Here is an 18,083-nt window from a genome sequence, read left to right on the forward strand (position 1 = left end):
CCATAGCTTCTGGCTTTGACCTTGAATAGGATAAGTGCTACAGCCAATGGATGGATATTCCATACTTACATGCACTTCACACATTAATGTCAAATGAGAGTATAATTTTCTTTACATGCACTATTAAGTATTAACATGGTCTATATGAGTAATTATGTAACTAATATTAAATAAATTTAAAGAATATATACCATGCAGTGTTGGCCTCCCATCTGCAGGGTAGGCCACACGAATCCCAGCCATAGTCTGTGCCTATGCGTATAGACTTTGCATGTCCTGAATATGTCACATTAGACATGGATTGATATCAAGCTTGGTACTTCATGATTAAAGCTAAATCAATAACGTAAAAAATTCCCATTTAAATATTCAATTGCTTGGAAAAAGGCCTATTTACCAATTAAACCAGTAGCAATAGCACATAAATCCATTAAATACACAGATTAAGTTTAATTTGGTCTCAGATATTACAAAACCTCATGAATAATACACTGACATTAGGTCTATATATTTGTGTGTTTTTTTCCCATTAGCCTAGCCTACTTTTTGTCTCTGGGGAAAAGGATACGAATGAACTCGCATGTACGCTAAACATGACTTTATACACAAACACGGAATGTAGTGTCCAGTGTTCAAACTCATTGATTTCAGGTCATTTTCACCTGTTGAAATGATTGAAGACAACAAAAAGATCATTTAAAGCATAAATGCATTTATTTTCTAATTAGATGTCAGCAAAACATTAAACATTTGTATGTAGTAATTGCAAGAAAACAAAAAGAAAACAAAATGTACCATTTTAAGTTTCTGGTACTGTGACATAACACTGATATCAGCGCATTTAACAACGTTACACATGACAGGTTAAACTATTCCTTCTAAGCTAGGAATCCTAAACTCAGTACGTCCAAACAAAAGCAAAAACAGAAATACTGTCACAGGTCCAGGGCGGATTGAGAGCGACAGCGTGTCATGGAGCAAGCAGAAACAGAGAGTGGACGACTCACTCAGGGATTCAAAGGAGGAAAGGGGATAAACACTAGAGACACTAATAAAAACAAAAGCAGACCACGAGGGGTCAAAAACAAGACAAGGAACAACAGTAATCAAATAAGAAATCGGTCGGTGGGTCACAAGCTTTTTTTTTTTTTTTTTCCCTCCACCACCCCCCCTCTGCGGAGGACCACTTTGTTGTGCCCGAGATGTTATTTCAGGTGGAGTTTAGGACCCAACCTGACACGTGTGTATAGACAAACAGGCACACACATATACAAGCATACGTTCCCACCCTCATGCAGACATAAACAAATATTTACACATTCACCCAACATTTAGACACACAGAAATGAACGCTGTACACATACTCTCACTCCCCATGTATACTCTATGTGGACCCCTATTTTTCCTCTGGCGAGGAGACCAGAAGATCACCCCGGACTCGCAGTAGCCGAGAAGCCCACCAGCCCAGACCCCGACCAGCTGTTCCTCTCAGCCCCAAATGGCGAACAGGGAACGGGGGTGTGAAAAGACCCCATGCCCCCCTTCGCCCGCTCAGATGTGGTGTTGGTGTGTGTTGTTCTAAAGTGCTTTTAAAACAGGTGAAGGGCATGGCACTAACCACCCCCTGCCGACCAACAGCTGGTGTTAGCTCGGCCTCTCCCCAGAGCCCTCAATGTCTATGTGTGATTAAAATTGAGATGTGGGCCCTGGCACCAGAGGTAAGGCTGAATGAACAGACCGCCCTCTGGATGCCATTCTGTGTGCCCATCCCCAACGCCCTAAATGTATGTGTCGTGAGAGAGTAAGTAATGAGAGTGTCTACGTTGTAGTGTATGAATGAGGTACAGGTGGTCGCGAGGGGACAGAGGAGGAATACCTACCCTGCATCCCAGCAACGCACCTACACCTCAAAGCCCTACATGTGTGGTGGTGTGATGGAGCGGGAGGAGGGAAGCATTTAGGGATGGGGAGGAAAGGAATGGGGGGGGGCAAAATACCTCCCCCCCCGGAGCCAGCTCCCCCGCTGACCCCCATAAGCACTCCCCGTTCCCCGAAATCCATCCAGGGAGGGGGGCCCAGGCCCATCCAGACCGGGGCCCAAGGCAGCAGCACCACCGGGCCCCACAGAGCCCAAGGCGCCCCACCGGAACCCACTACAAAGGAAAAGCTACCCCCGCCCCAGCATTCAGTCAACTCCCAGACTGCACAAGACAAAAGACATCCAAAGACATTGTACCTCTCTGAAAGGTAGAAACGTTTCACCGCTCGTCCAAGCAGCTTTGCATGTGCAAATGCACAACCCCTCACTCAACAGAGGTAGAGGCATTAGGCACAACCTGTCTCCAATTTAACCTGCGGCCCTCTCATCATTTGCCAAAACAAAAATAATTCCCAGGAAAAAAACAGACCCAATTCACACCTCCACCAGGTGGACCACCCTTAACGACCCACTTTATTGGAGTAGGAGGGACTGGTTACATCTACCCGCAAATCCCCCCCCCCCACTTTGTTTCACTCAACGAGCCCCCTTATACTACTTACCCAGGAGGATAAATATGTGGACACTTACTACCTCCCTCAGTCTGAAGAAGCTGCTTGGATGAGCAGCGAAACGTTTCTAACTTTCAGAGACAAGTCCAGTTGCCACGAGTCAACCACCAGAGAGTATGGTCTAAGGTTGCCTGGTCCTTCTGTTCCTCTGTGGCGAAGGGTACCTTAAGGGTACCTTCACCACATTGCCATTTGATACTGACACCTTCACATTGCCTGCTTCTAAATCGCCAACGATCAGTTCTTCCAATAATAATTTGTCCACCTTAGTTTCAACAATATCCAAATTTATAGCATTCGGCTGGAATTCACTGTTTATAACTTCTACTGCCACATCCTCAATTTCCAATTCAAATGCTTTTTCAAAAGCCTTTTCTCTAGTCTCCTCCACTTCTATTTCTCCAATTTGTACTTGCAAAATTTCAAAATTAAATTTACTTTGATCTAAATATTCGAGATCAAACTGGCAGAGGTCTACCAGCACAGCTCCTATCTTCAGACTGTCTTGATGGTTGTCTACAGGCTTTATGGAGATTGTCCTGTTATTTATCACAAAAGCCTCCAACCCATGTACATCTATCCCCTTATCCCTCCCAAGCTGGCTAGTGGGTGGAGTTACTTGGGAGCACTCCTCTTCATCACCCCAGCAGATGATCTCTTCCCACTTGTCCCAGGCTGCCCAATAAGCATCATCCGTCCAGCTAACTGCCTTGGCAATTCGCCTTCGGGAATGTGACTCAGTGGAACTGTCAGCCTGGTCAGAAGGTGATTCTGCTGGGGAGCACAGCTCTTTCTCATCTCCCCAGTCAATCACCTCTCCCCACTTGTCCCAAGTTGCCCAGTATCTGTCGTCGCTCCAGCAAACAGCTTTCTCAATTCGTCTGATTCTGAATGAGGAAAAACAACATACAGGCAATGCAATGGAGCTGTCAGTCACTCCTGACATGTGGACTACACTTCTGCACTGACCCACACCTTCCCAATCAACAACCGCATTACTGCACAGGCAGAGCTGCTATCTTTGGTCAGCTGGCTGGCGTGAGATTCTCAATTCCAGACAAGTCTGCACATTCATCTCCATATGTGTAACAGTCTTACTACCTTGTAAATAGTCTGGAGGGTTTGCAGACTACCCCAACACTTTTGATGGAGCTAATTTTAGGTTTATAATGGAATAAAACAGATTGACTACAAGACATCTTGAGTGAGGGTTGGCAACCCTGCATGTGACACTAACTAACCTGCACATAAAATTTAAATATAATCCAAACAATATACTGAATTTTACACAAACATATTTCAATATACAGTCATACCTCGGCTCACGAACTTAGTTCCTGACCTGAAAAGTGCGTGACCTCAATCAATTTTCCCATTTCAAATAATGTAAATACGTATTATGTTCAATATGTTTAAACTTCAGAAACGCTGCATTTTCTTCAATTTTTTATATTTTTCTGTGACCAAGAATCCATCCATCCATTCATTTTCCAAACCGCTTATCCTACTGGGTTGCCTATCCCGGAAGCAATGGGCACGAGGCAGGGAAAAATCGAGGATGGGGGGGCCAGCCCATTGCAGGGCACACTCACACACCATTCACTCACACATGCACTCCTACGGGCAATTTAGCAAGTACCCGGAGGAAAGCCCACGACGACATGGGGAGAACGTGACCAAGAATATAGACTTAAATTAAAATAACCTTACTTGTAACAAATAATGCTGTTGGCACGTCAAACTGTCGGTGCAGCGGTACGAAGACTAACAATAATAGAGGATTTATAAATGGAAAAATAAGTTCACACAACACGTTATTCACCATGAACTAGGACATATCGCCGTCTTTCTCTTTAGGTCACTCTATACATACATATATACACTTCGAGCACGCGCAGTACAACTCAACACCCCCTACCATACAATCAAATTATGACAGACTGTGCACATATAACTGAGAGCATACATTTACATTTACATGCTAACAAATGCTAAATTAAATAAAACATTAAAACTGAGCATACGCTGGTCGCTTGAAAGACGCCAAAACACGGAAAAGAACCACAAAACATCCCCCCAAAAAACTAAACAATCAACATTAAAATACTGAATAACAGTCAAATGCAGTAATTTCGAAAATATTATTGTTTTTTTTATTATACTGGACATTTCTTCGCGTTTCGGGTGGTTCTTTGGGGAGCTTTCATCGGACCCTTTTGGGGACGTTTGTGTGTTCGCGGCCCGAAACACGGTTCGACAACCGGTACAAAACAAAACACGATTTATTCGTGAACAGGACTGTTCGTGGGTCGAGGTACCACTGTACATACAAAGACAGATACTAAATAATAAGATAAGTTATACGATAAAATGGGAGCAGAAATGCAACGTACCTTGCCATCTTGGTGCAGAAAAGCAAGTGAAGCCGCGTCTTTCAAACCGGTAGCTTCCCACGTGCGGAGGCATCAAATGTAACCAAGCAACAACATAACTAAATAATAACATCATAATACGTATAGTTCTTATATAATAATGACAGTTTTATAAGTTTTTTATTTACTTGTAGAAGTAAATAAGAAAAAAAAATGTGTAAGAACTGCAAAGCAAGAATATAGTAGTAAGCATGAAGCACACATTCAGCTCTGGATAATATCAGACAATGACTTAGAGACACGTGAAATGAACTGCACTCTTGGAGTCTGTCTCTCCCCAAAGCACTATGCACGGTAACTTGTTTAATATGGGAATTATAAAATGACACTTTGGTAACATTTCAAACTGTTGTATCGCGATACATAGCGATCAGTATGTCGAACTGTCACGCCCAGCTCGTACGATCCTCATGTGTGCCATGCCCCCCCGATTATCCACGTGTGCTTCCCCCTTGTACCCAGCTGTGTCCGATTATTTTCGCCCAGTCCTGTCTATTTCAGTCCATGTCTTGCTTTCGTTCCTGGTCCGTCATTGATGTTAGTTAGTCGATGTTCGTGCTTCGTCCCGTTTTAGTGCTAATAAATCCCAGTTTCCCCGTGTTCTGCCTGCCTGTTTCCTGCCCGTGCGATCGCGCTCGCAACCAGCCCAAAACCTGACATGAACAAGGTTATACATCACACAAGCTTCCCACAAGAACCTGTAATTAGACTAAGCGCGTACCACACTGGGCCCGGCTGCCTTATACCGCAACCGAGCACGATCGTACCGCCCCCCTCCGCAGTTCTGCCCCTCTGTTGCACTTACTGGTCCGGACGCGAGCACGTTTTGTCATCAACCTGCAACTTGTTGTGTGAAAGAAACATAAGAAGCAAAGCTGTGTACCACAGTAGGGTATAATTCATGGTTAATTTCGTGGCTTATTTGGGGCGGTTTTAAGTATGATGACACACACAGATTTGTCACGTATACAAAGCAGAGGTTTTTATTTATTCGTGCTGCACGTATAGGAAGATCCACACTTTATCAAATATCTCAGGCAGACTGATGCTGCGCGGGATACCGGTGCCAAAAAGGTATTGCGGTACCGCATTTTTGAAAGCTGTTCGGTATTACATTACATTACATTTCGTAGTACTTGTACTAATTACACTATTTTCGCTTCCGCTAACTATGGGATCATGACGATGGACTCTATATAGCAAAACCACTGCCGAAACTAAGTTATACACTAAGTTAGACCTGCACCCATCATGCTATATAAAATACTAAAACGTCAGCTAGTTAAGTATGATGTCCATAGCTTCACGTCAGTGATTTATGTCAGGGATATACATTGACGTCATCAAAGTTTGATGTTTGAATAATAAATAGATAATAAAGCATAATGTGCTGCGTGGAACGTGTTTTATATGTGATCAGGTCATCAGAGCTGTATTATGGGATGTCACCAAGACAGATAATGCTAATACTTAAAAGTAAATAGCATAATCATACAATGATAAGAAAGAGAATAAGGCAAAAACATTTCTTGAAATTTGGCCTGAGGGTGGGGCTAGAGTGATGGATGGATTGAACCCAAATTTGGTATGAATAGTTGGAACTGACCTCTATCGATGTGCCAAATTTCAAAAAAGTTGCCAATCAGCTCTATGGGCTGCCATAGACTCCCATGGCAAAAAGCATAATAATAGTGAAAACTATTAAAAACTATAGGTATCCTAATAATAATAGACTGTCATCTCTAAATTGCCCACAGTGTGTGAGTGAGTGCATTCCCTGCAATGGACTGGCATCCCATCCAAAAGTATACCATTGTGTCCTATGCTACCTGGGATAAGCTCCAGGCCCTCGTCTCCAGGATATGCGGTATGAGGATGGATGAATAATAATCATGTTTATTTCAATTTCAATTATTGGCAAATATAAACATGTACCAAGGATAATAGCAATAAATACAGTATGCCAAAATAAATGCTAGAGGAGAATCCTGCAATTCCTGCCCCAGTCCTGGGTCTGAGGAGTTTATTCTCACTGAGATTGCATAGGATTCCTCTGGCTGCTGTTTTTCTCCCGAACACGTGAAGTGCTACTTCTTCATTGCCCACATGTGAGCCAGTATGTGAGCCCTGATCCGGGCTACCATCCCGCCCAAGGCATTTCCTCTGTATGCTGCTTCCTGCAGCCCTGCAGTGGATAAAAGGAAAGGACAATGGTTTGTTGATTTATAGCACATGTATTGTTATATTTTATATTATTCAAATATACATTACTCAGTAATAACTCAGTAACTACTCAAGTACAAATGATGAACAAATACAGTAACTGTTATGATTAAGAATGAACGAACGTGGGATCAGTATATAACTAATACTTTCTGGTTAATTAATAAATTAAGTAAGAGTGTAGTACTTCAGGGGCGGCATGGTGGTGCTCTCATGCCCGGCTCGTACGATCCTCGTGTGTGCCACGCCCCCTGATTACCCACGTGTGCTTCCCTGATCTTGCCCAGCTGTGTCCACTTATTTTCGCCCAGTCTCGTCTATTTCAGTCCATGACTTGCCTTAGTTTCTGGTCCGTCATTGATGTTAGTTAGTCTTAGTGCTGTCTGCTCCGTCCCGATCCGAATAAATCCCCGTTTTCCCTGTACTCCGCCTGCTTGCCTGCTTCCTGCCCGCTTGTCAGCCTGTGCGCACTACCCGCTTTAACCAGCGAACTCTGGTTAGCACTGTTGCCTCACACCTCTGGGACCTGGGTTCGAGTCTCCGCCTGGGTCACATGTGTGTGGAGTTTGCATGTTCTCCCCATGTCGTCGTGGGGTTTCCCCCCACAGTCCAAAAAACATACTGAGGCTAACTGGAGTTGCTAAATTGCCCGTAGGTGTGTGTGTGAGAGTGAATGGTGTGTGTGTGCCCTGCGACAGGCTGGCCCCTCATCCTGGGTTGTTCCCTGCCTTGTGCACATTGCTTCCGGGATAGGCTCCGGACCCCCCGCGACCCAGTAGGATAAGCGGTTTGGAAAATAGATGGATGGATGTACTACTACATTATTTGTGCCCCCTCAAGTAGAGTGTTGCTCCTAACTCATCTGATCTTTTTATATGTTGTTAAAACATACTGAATTAATCCCTGCAAGAAATTCTTTGAGGGGGTTAGAGAGAAAATGCAGGAGACTGAATCCAGGACCTCAGCTATATCTTTTTTAAGTGTTTACGTGTAAACAGTCAAGACTTAACTATATGGGCTCATACTAAAATTAAAAATTCATGGCAAAGTGTTACTCCATTTTGAACAATATGAGCAGAGTATGCACAACCTTTTTATGTGAGACACAGCTATATGCACTATATATTTGTGCTTCCCCTAGACTTCCTGAGACCTTAAATAGTGTGACATTTGCAATATCGAAAGCCTTCGTTTTAAAGATGACTTTTCATGTTTTCACTTGAAATCATGTGGAAAGATCACATCTCCACCCACAAAGCTCTTTCATATTTCCTGAGAGCCATATTTCATATTTGCTGGCGAGCTGTCTCAAAATTTTATCAGTTCCATTCCAGCCCCCTATAATGCCTCTGCAAAGACTGAAAAAGAGCCATCAAACGGTTATTGAATTATGGTCTTAGCAGGGTCAAGCATCAAAACTGCTGCTTTTTTCATTATCACTATGTGGCGCTGCTTGCATTTTGGGACTGTTTCAAAATTAAATCAGTTCTAGTTCCTCACCAATACCTGTACAAAGTTTGAAAAGGATTCGTCGAACGGTTTTTGAGTTATTGGCTTGCATGCCAAAGTATCTGCAGCGACAGGGGAACAGTGCTGAAACCAAAAGTATTCCCTGAAGGCCAGGGAATACCATCCATCCATCCATTTTCTAAACCGCTTATCCTACTGGGTCGCGGGGGGTCCGGAGCCTATCCCGGAAGCAATGGGCACGAGGCTGGGAACAACCCAGGATGGGGGGCCAGCCCATCACAGGGCACACTCACACTCCATTCATGCACACATGCACTCCTACGGGCAATTTAGCAACTCCAATTAGCCTGAAGGCCAGGGAATACAACAAAGGTAATTTATACTTACAGATCTGAAATCAGCAGATCACATTTATGTACCATCATGTATGTTAAGTTCTTGTTGCTGTAAAGCGGAGAACTACTACACGGGAGAGAAGTATCCAGGCTGAAAAATATCTTCTGGAATTTTACTGAGGTCAGCATGTCATTGGCCCCAAAGTGGCATTCCCATATCAGTTGAAATATGCAATTGTCTGCATGCATAAACTTGCCTCTTACGCCATACTCCATCCATTTTCCAAACCGCTTATCCTACTGGGTTGCGGGGGGTCCGGAGCCTATCCCGGAAGCAATGGGCACGAGGCAGGGAACAACCCAGGATGGGGGGCCAGCCCATCGCAGGGCACACTCACACACCAGTCACTCTCACACGCACACCTACAGGCAATTTAGCAAGTCCAATTAGGCTCAGCATGTATTTGGACTGTGGGAGGAAACCGGAGTACCTGGAGGAAACCCCACGACGACATGGGGAGAACATGCAAACTCCACACACACGTAACCCAGGTGGAGACTCGAACTCGGGTCCCAGAGGTGTGAGGCAACAGTGCTGACCACTGCACCACCATGCCGCCCCCCTAGGTCAATCCATTCAACAGTTATTAGCCACAAGGCATGTTTACTTATTGCAACACCACCTAGTGGTGGTGTTGGAGAAAGCGTCAGGCTTTCCACTCCAACTCTGCACACAGGACCAAACTGCAGTACAGTATATGTTGAAGAAAGCGACAGGCTTTCCACTCCAACTCTGTACACACCATTAATTACGAGACAACACACTTAGAGTTTTACTTGCACAAGGGTAACCACACTCTCTGCATGCTAGGCTACAAAGGAATGTGTTACAAAGGGTGGTACCCCTTGGCACCTTTATTTATAGTCAATGGTGGGCAGGGGTCTTGGAGTGAGAACAAAGAAAGGACTGTGAGAGTAAGAAGAAGTTCTGGTTTTACTCAGGTGGACAACTATTTAAACACGTGCTCAGGATACGTGTAAACTAATATAATCTAAATTATGAAGGTAAAGAAAAACAAAATAATGTATATACATATTTACACTCATTGCTGATTATACAGAAATGATAACAAATGATTAATAACAGTTTCTTCAACCTAACAGGTGGAATGACACTATTTTTGTTCTTATTCCACAGAATTGGGCCCCAAGTCCAGTCACCAAATCGATTTTATCCAATCAAAGTTCGCGGATGCCATCGAACCTTAGCAGTAGCTAGATCGCGCACAGGGTATAACGTAGGATCTCTACTCCTAGTTATAATGGGGGAAGAAGGAGGAGCGAAGAGATATGGACACACATCCTGTTCAGTGGCTTTGTCATCAAATTCATTGGATGATAGTGGCCATAGCATCTGACTTTTAGTAAATTTTGGTCAAAATCCCTTCTAGATGATGCACCCCAAATGTGATGATGATTGGATCAACAGCCTAGGTTTCCAAAAAACTTTTTTTTCAGAAAAATTCAAAATGACAACATGACAGACTTAATCAATGAGTGCAATCGAAGTTAGACAAGCCATGGCTTTAAACACACCAAAGATCATAATCCCAGGCTTAAGAATTCAGAATTTAAATGCAGAAACATATCTTGAAATTTGACCTGATGGTGTTGCTACAGGAATGAATGGATTAAACCAAAATTTGGTGAGCCAGTATTTTGGATGGGCCTCTGTCAGGGTGCCAAATTACAAATTAGAAGATTGGACAAAATTTTTGGCCTGTGCAAAATAAGTAGGTTTTCTGAAAAATTCAGAATGACAGAAAATCCAATAAGGAAATTAACGGCAATGGATGAATTTGAATCGGGATGAGCAAAGGATTCAGAGGAATGAAAGATCACAAATCTAGGCCAAGGGGTGTTAACATACTTCATATATCAAGTATAATACCCGTAAGAAATGAGTTTATTATAAGAATGTCCGCTAAAGTCAGCTAAAACTGCCTAATTTCATTCTTTTTAGCTTTGCTCTGACTTTAGCTGAGTATTTTGTTCACCTTGGTGCTTGTTGGTAATACCCCAGTGAGTACAGTGCACGCCCCCTCCCCCAAACAGATTCTTCCCAAAAAAATGCGCCAACTTCCTTCACGAGGGAAAGATTTGGGATCCATTTAGCCTTTATTTATTTGTAATAGAGTATAAACGACTCACATATTTTAATTAATTGCTTACATTCAGTGCTGTGTGTGGTTGTGCATTGACTTTAATAGGAAGGAGTGTCTGCAGGTTTCCTGCCACACACAGGTACCAGCCCGTGTCCTTCCTCTCCAGTCGCCTCATTGTGACGCTGAGCACTTTATTAACTCTTTCATCACTGAGCTCCACAGGCCTCCCATCCAAACTCCCAGAATTCTCTACACAGGAGCCCTTGCCCATCCTACACCACATCATGTCAATGTAAATGTCAGTATAGTGACACTGAATACTGACAGTGTCTCCTTTCATAGGCGTCACCTCCTGTTTGTCCACAAGCTGCCCTGGAGATCCTGAAGACACAAATCAGAAACAAAGGAAGCACTAACGTTTGCATAACAATAAGATATTCTCACTATGATTATGGACCAGTAACAAGATGTTTATATCGTCTTTCCGTACATTTTATGCATATCTATAGCTGAGCTATGACATTTGTCATATTACTTATCATACTTAGCACGGGGGCAGCATGGTGGCGCAGTGGTTTGCCCTGCTGCCTTACAGCAAGAAGGTCCTGTGTTCAATCCCAAGTCCTTTCTGCGTGGAGTTTGCACGCTCTCCCTCTGTTTGTCTGAGTTTTCACCAGGCGCTGTAGTTTCCTCCCACGGTCCAAAAGCATTCAAGAGGGGTTGAATGGTGAGTCTAAATTGGTCCTGTAGTTGTGTGTGCACCCTGTGGTGTGTTGGTGATTCCCCAGGGTTGGTTCCCACTTGTGCCCAGTGTTCTTGGGATAGGTTCCAGTCCCCAGGCAACCCCAGTTGGAATTAAGTGGCTTCAGAAAATGGATGGATGGATACTTAACCCCCTGTAGAAGCCCATGTAAACTGATATGGTTACTTTTTCCACGCTACATTTATCATATTGGGAAAAATTTTAATGCATAGCAACGGCCCTTCTACCTCCGACGAGCTAAAAGGTGTGGCACAAGTCCCCTTATCCTCAGGACACTTTATAACTGTGTCATCAGGAGCATCCTAACTGGATGCGTCGTCGGCTGGTATGATAGCCACACCACCTACCCCAGCAAAGCTCTGCAAGAAGTAGCACGGTGTGGGGAATATCATTATGAGATGAGCTTCCTGTCAGGGTCAGCTCCTGTTGTCCCAGTCTTGCATCCATAGCTTCTGGCTTTGACCTTGAATAGGATAAGTGCTACAGCCAATGGATGGATATTCCATACTTACATGCACTTCACACATTAATGTCAAATGAGAGTATAATTTTCTTTACATGCACTATTAAGTATTAACATGGTCTATATGAGTAATTATGTAACTAATATTAAATAAATTTAAAGAATATATACCATGCAGTGTTGGCCTCCCATCTGCAGGGTAGGCCACACGAATCCCAGCCATAGTCTGTGCCTATGCGTATAGACTTTGCATGTCCTGAATATGTCACATTAGACATGGATTGATATCAAGCTTGGTACTTCATGATTAAAGCTAAATCAATAACGTAAAAAATTCCCATTTAAATATTCAATTGCTTGGAAAAAGGCCTATTTACCAATTAAACCAGTAGCAATAGCACATAAATCCATTAAATACACAGATTAAGTTTAATTTGGTCTCAGATATTACAAAACCTCATGAATAATACACTGACATTAGGTCTATATATTTGTGTGTTTTTTTCCCATTAGCCTAGCCTACTTTTTGTCTCTGGGGAAAAGGATACGAATGAACTCGCATGTACGCTAAACATGACTTTATACACAAACACGGAATGTAGTGTCCAGTGTTCAAACTCATTGATTTCAGGTCATTTTCACCTGTTGAAATGATTGAAGACAACAAAAAGATCATTTAAAGCATAAATGCATTTATTTTCTAATTAGATGTCAGCAAAACATTAAACATTTGTATGTAGTAATTGCAAGAAAACAAAAAGAAAACAAAATGTACCATTTTAAGTTTCTGGTACTGTGACATAACACTGATATCAGCGCATTTAACAACGTTACACATGACAGGTTAAACTATTCCTTCTAAGCTAGATATCCTAAACTCAGTACGTCCAAACAAAAGCAAAAACAGAAATACTGTCACAGGTCCAGGGCGGATTGAGAGCGACAGCGTGTAATGGAGCAAGCAGAAACAGAGAGTGGACGACTCACTCAGGGATTCAAAGGAGGAAAGGGGAAAAACACTAGACACTAATAAAAACAAAAGCAGACCACGAGGGGTCAAAAACAAGACAAGGAACAACAGTAATCAAATAAGAAATCGGTCGGTGGGTCACAAGCTTTTTTTTTTTTTTTTTTTCCCTCCACCACCCCCCCTCTGCGGAGGACCACTTTATTGTGCCCGAGATGTTATTTCAGGTGGAGTCTAGGACCCAACCTGACACGTGTGTATAGACAAACAGGCACACACATATACAAGCATACGTTCCCACCCTCATGCAGACATAAACAAATATTTACACATTCACCCAACATTTAGACACACAGAAATGAACGCTGTACACATACTCTCACTCCCCATGTATACTCTATGTGGACCCCTATTTTTCCTCTGGCGAGGAGACCAGAAGATCACCCCGGACCCCGCAGTAGCCGAGAAGCCCACCAGCCCAGACCCCGACCAGCTGTTCCTCTCAGCCCCAAATGGCGAACAGGGAACGGGGGTGTGAAAAGACCCCATGCCCCCCTTCGCCCGCTCAGCTGTGGTGTTGGTGTGTGTTGTTCTAAAGTGCTTTTAAAACAGGTGAAGGGCATGGCACTAACCACCCCCTGCCGACCAACAGCTGGTGTTAGCTCGGCCTCTCCCCAGAGCCCTCAATGTCTATGTGTGATTAAAATTGAGATGTGGGCCCTGGCACCAGAGGTAAGGCTGAATGAACAGACCGCCCTCTGGATGCCATTCTGTGTGCCCATCCCCAACGCCCTAAATGTATGTGTCGTGAGAGAGTAAGTAATGAGAGTGTCTACGTTGTAGTGTATGAATGAGGTACAGGTGGTCGCGAGGGGACAGAGGAGGAATACCTACCCTGCATCCCAGCAACGCACCTACACCTCAAAGCCCTACATGTGTGGTGGTGTGATGGAGCGGGAGGAGGGAAGCATTTAGGGATGGGGAGGAAAGGAATGGGGGGGGGGGGCAAAATACCTCCCCCCCCGGAGCCAGCTCCCCCGCTGACCCCCATAAGCACTCCCCGTTCCCCGAAATCCATCCAGGGAGGGGGGCCCAGGCCCATCCAGACCGGGGCCCAAGGCAGCAGCACCACCGGGCCCCACAGAGCCCAAGGCGCCCCACCGGACCCCACTACAAAGGAAAAGCTACCCCCGCCCCAGCATTCAGTCAACTCCCAGACTGCACAAGACAAAAGACATCCAAAGACATTGTACCTCTCTGAAAGGTAGAAACGTTTCACCGCTCGTCCAAGCAGCTTTGCATGTGCAAATGCACAACCCCTCACTCAACAGAGGTAGAGGCATTAGGCACAACCTGTCTCCAATTTAACCTGCGGCCCTCTCATCATTTGCCAAAACAAAAATAATTCCCAGGAAAAAAACAGACCCAATTCACACCTCCACCAGGTGGACCACCCTTAACGACCCACTCTATTGGAGTAGGAGGGACTGGTTACATCTACCCGCAAATCCCCCCCCCCCACTTTGTTTCACTCAACGAGCCCCCTTATACTACTTACCCAGGAGGATAAATATGTGGACACTTACTACCTCCCTCAGTCTGAAGAAGCTGCTTGGATGAGCAGCGAAACGTTTCTAACTTTCAGAGACAAGTCCAGTTGCCACGAGTCAACCACCAGAGAGTATGGTCTAAGGTTGCCTGGTCTTTCTGTTCCTCTGTGGTGAAGGGTACCTTAAGGGTACCTTCACCACATTGCCATTTGATACTGACACCTTCACATTGCCTGCTTCTAAATCGCCAACGATCAGTTCTTCCAATAATAATTTGTCCACCTTAGTTTCAACAATATCCAAATTTATAGCATTCAGCTGGAATTCACTGTTTATAACTTCTACTGCCACATCCTCAATTTCCAATTCAAATGCTTTTTCAAACGCCTTTTCTCTAGTCTCCTCCACTTCTACTTCTCCAATTTGTACTTGCAAAATTTCAAAATTAAATTTACTTTGATCTAAATATTCGAGATCAAACTGGCAGAGGTCTACCAGCACAGCTCCTATCTTCAGACTGTCTTGATGGTTGTCTACAGGCTTTATGGAGATTGTCCTGTTATTTATCACAAAAGCCTCCAACCCATGTACATCTATCCCCTTATCCCTCCCAAGCTGGCTAGTGGGTGGAGTTACTTGGGAGCACTCCTCTTCATCACCCCAGCAGATGATCTCTTCCCACTTGTCCCAGGCTGCCCAATAAGCATCATCCGTCCAGCTAACTGCCTTGGCAATTCGCCTTCGGGAATGTGACTCAGTGGAACTGTCAGCCTGGTCAGAAGGTGATTCTGCTGGGGAGCACAGCTCTTTCTCATCTCCCCAGTCAATCACCTCTCCCCACTTGTCCCAAGTTGCCCAGTATCTGTCGTCGCTCCAGCAAACAGCTTTCTCCATTCGTCTGATTCTGAATGAGGAAAAACAACATACAGGCAATGCAATGGAGCTGTCAGTCACTCCTGACATGTGGACTACACTTCTGCACTGACCCACACCTTCCCAATCAACAACCGCATTACTGCACAGGCAGAGCTGCTATCTTTGGTCAGCTGGCTGGCGTGAGATTCTCAATTCCAGACAAGTCTGCACATTCATCTCCATATGTGTAACAGTCTTACTACCTTGTAAATAGTCTGGAGGGTTTGCAGACTACCCCAACACTTTTGATGGAGCTAATTTTAGGTTTATAATGGAATAAAACAGATTGACTACAAGACATCTTGAGTGAGGGTTGGCAACCCTGCATGTGACACTAACTAACCTGCACATAAAATTTAAATATAATCCAAACAATATACTGAATTTTACACAAACATATTTCAATATACAGTCATACCTCGGCTCACGAACTTAGTTCCTGACCTGAAAAGTGCGTGACCTCAATCAATTTTCCCATTTCAAATAATGTAAATACGTATTATGTTCAATATGTTTAAACTTCAGAAACGCTGCATTTTCTTCAATTTTTTATATTTTTCTGTGACCAAGAATCCATCCATCCATTCATTTTCCAAACCGCTTATCCTACTGGGTTGCCTATCCCGGAAGCAATGGGCACGAGGCAGGGAAAAATCGAGGATGGGGGGGCCAGCCCATTGCAGGGCACACTCACACATGCACTCCTACGGGCAATTTATCAAGTACCCGGAGGAAACCCCACGACGACATGGGGAGAACGTGACCAAGAATATAGACTTAAATTAAAATAACCTTACTTGTAACAAATAATGCTGTTGGCACGTCAAACTGTCGGTGCAGCGGTAAGAAAATCGGGAGAAGACTAACAATAATAGAGGATTTATAAATGGAAAAATAAGTTCATACAACACGTTATTCACCATGAACTATGACATATCGCCGTCTTTCTCTTTAGGTCACTCTATACATACATACATACACTTCGAGCACGCGCAGTACAACTCAACACCCCCTACCATACAATCAAATTATGACAGACTGTGCACATATAACTGAGAGCATACATTTACATTTACATGCTAACAAATGCTAAATTAAATAAAACATTAAAACTGAGCATACGCTGGTCGCTTGAAAGACGCCAAAACACGGAAAAGAACCACAAAACATCCCCCCAAAAAACTAAACAATCAACATTAAAATACTGAATAACAGTCAAATGCAGTAATTTCGAAAATATTATTGTTTTTTTATTATACTGGACATTTCTTCGCGTTTCGGGTGGTTCTTTGGGGAGCTTTCATCGGACCCTTTTGGGGACGTTTGTGTGTTCGCGGCCCGAAACACGGTTCGACAACCGGTACAAAACAAAACACGATTTATTCGTGAACAGGACTGTTCGTGGGTCGAGGTACCACTGTACATACAAAGACAGATACTAAATAATAAGATAAGTTATACGATAAAATGGGAGCAGAAATGCAACGTACCTTGCCATCTTGGTGCAGAAAAGCAAGTGAAGCCGCGTCTTTCAAACCGGTAGCTTCCCACGTGCGGAGGCATCAAATGTAACCAAGCAACAACATAACTAAATAATAACATCATAATACGTATAGTTCTTATATAATAATGACAGTTTTATAAGTTTTTTATTTACTTGTAGAAGTAAATAAGAAAAAAAAATGTGTAAGAACTGCAAAGCAAGAATATAGTAGTAAGCATGAAGCACACATTCAGCTCTGGATAATATCAGACAATGACTTAGAGACACGTGAAATGAACTGCACTCTTGGAGTCTGTCTCTCCCCAAAGCACTATGCACGGTAACTTGTTTAATATGGGAATTATAAAATGACACTTTGGTAACATTTCAAACTGTTGTATCGCGATACATAGCGATCAGTATGTCGAACTGTCACGCCCAGCTCGTACGATCCTCATGTGTGCCATGCCCCCCCGATTATCCACGTGTGCTTCCCCCTTGTACCCAGCTGTGTCCGATTATTTTCGCCCAGTCCTGTCTATTTCAGTCCATGTCTTGCTTTCGTTCCTGGTCCGTCATTGATGTTAGTTAGTCGATGTTCGTGCTTCGTCCCGTTTTAGTGCTAATAAATCCCAGTTTCCCCGTGTTCTGCCTGCCTGTTTCCTGCCCGTGCGATCGCGCTCGCAACCAGCCCAAAACCTGACATGAACAAGGTTATACATCACACAAGCTTCCCACAAGAACCTGTAATTAGACTAAGCGCGTAC

At 43.7% G+C, this 18,083-nt stretch overlaps 2 protein-coding genes across 8 annotated transcripts in view; one reads left to right on the forward strand and one right to left on the reverse strand.

Moving 5' to 3' along the window:
- The window catches only part of LOC125722471 (NACHT, LRR and PYD domains-containing protein 12-like), a 243,911-nt gene that overhangs the window by 78,643 nt on the left and 147,185 nt on the right, over window positions 1-18,083 (forward strand). The gene's annotated exons all lie outside the window — the stretch shown is intronic.
- Window positions 1,452-17,527, reverse strand: LOC125722501 (uncharacterized). 3 transcript variants are annotated; one of them, XM_048998689.1, is made up of 2 exons: window positions 17,324-17,510; window positions 1,452-3,437 (listed from the first exon to the last, which is right to left on the reverse strand). In XM_048998689.1, the coding sequence occupies exons 1-2, from the start codon at window positions 17,329-17,331 to the stop codon at window positions 2,672-2,674; spliced, it is 774 nt and encodes a 257-aa protein (XP_048854646.1). In that variant the 5' UTR covers window positions 17,332-17,510; the 3' UTR covers window positions 1,452-2,671. The 3 variants fall into 3 exon arrangements, with proteins under 3 accessions (XP_048854646.1, XP_048854645.1, XP_048854647.1); XM_048998688.1 differs by lacking the exon at window positions 17,324-17,510 and adding an exon at window positions 4,944-5,105; XM_048998690.1 differs by lacking the exon at window positions 1,452-3,437 and adding an exon at window positions 13,544-15,822 and having other exon boundaries at window positions 17,324-17,527.

This window comes from Brienomyrus brachyistius, unplaced genomic scaffold (genome assembly GCF_023856365.1).
Source record: "Brienomyrus brachyistius isolate T26 unplaced genomic scaffold, BBRACH_0.4 scaffold39, whole genome shotgun sequence".
Lineage (NCBI taxonomy): Eukaryota > Metazoa > Chordata > Actinopteri > Osteoglossiformes > Mormyridae > Brienomyrus > Brienomyrus brachyistius.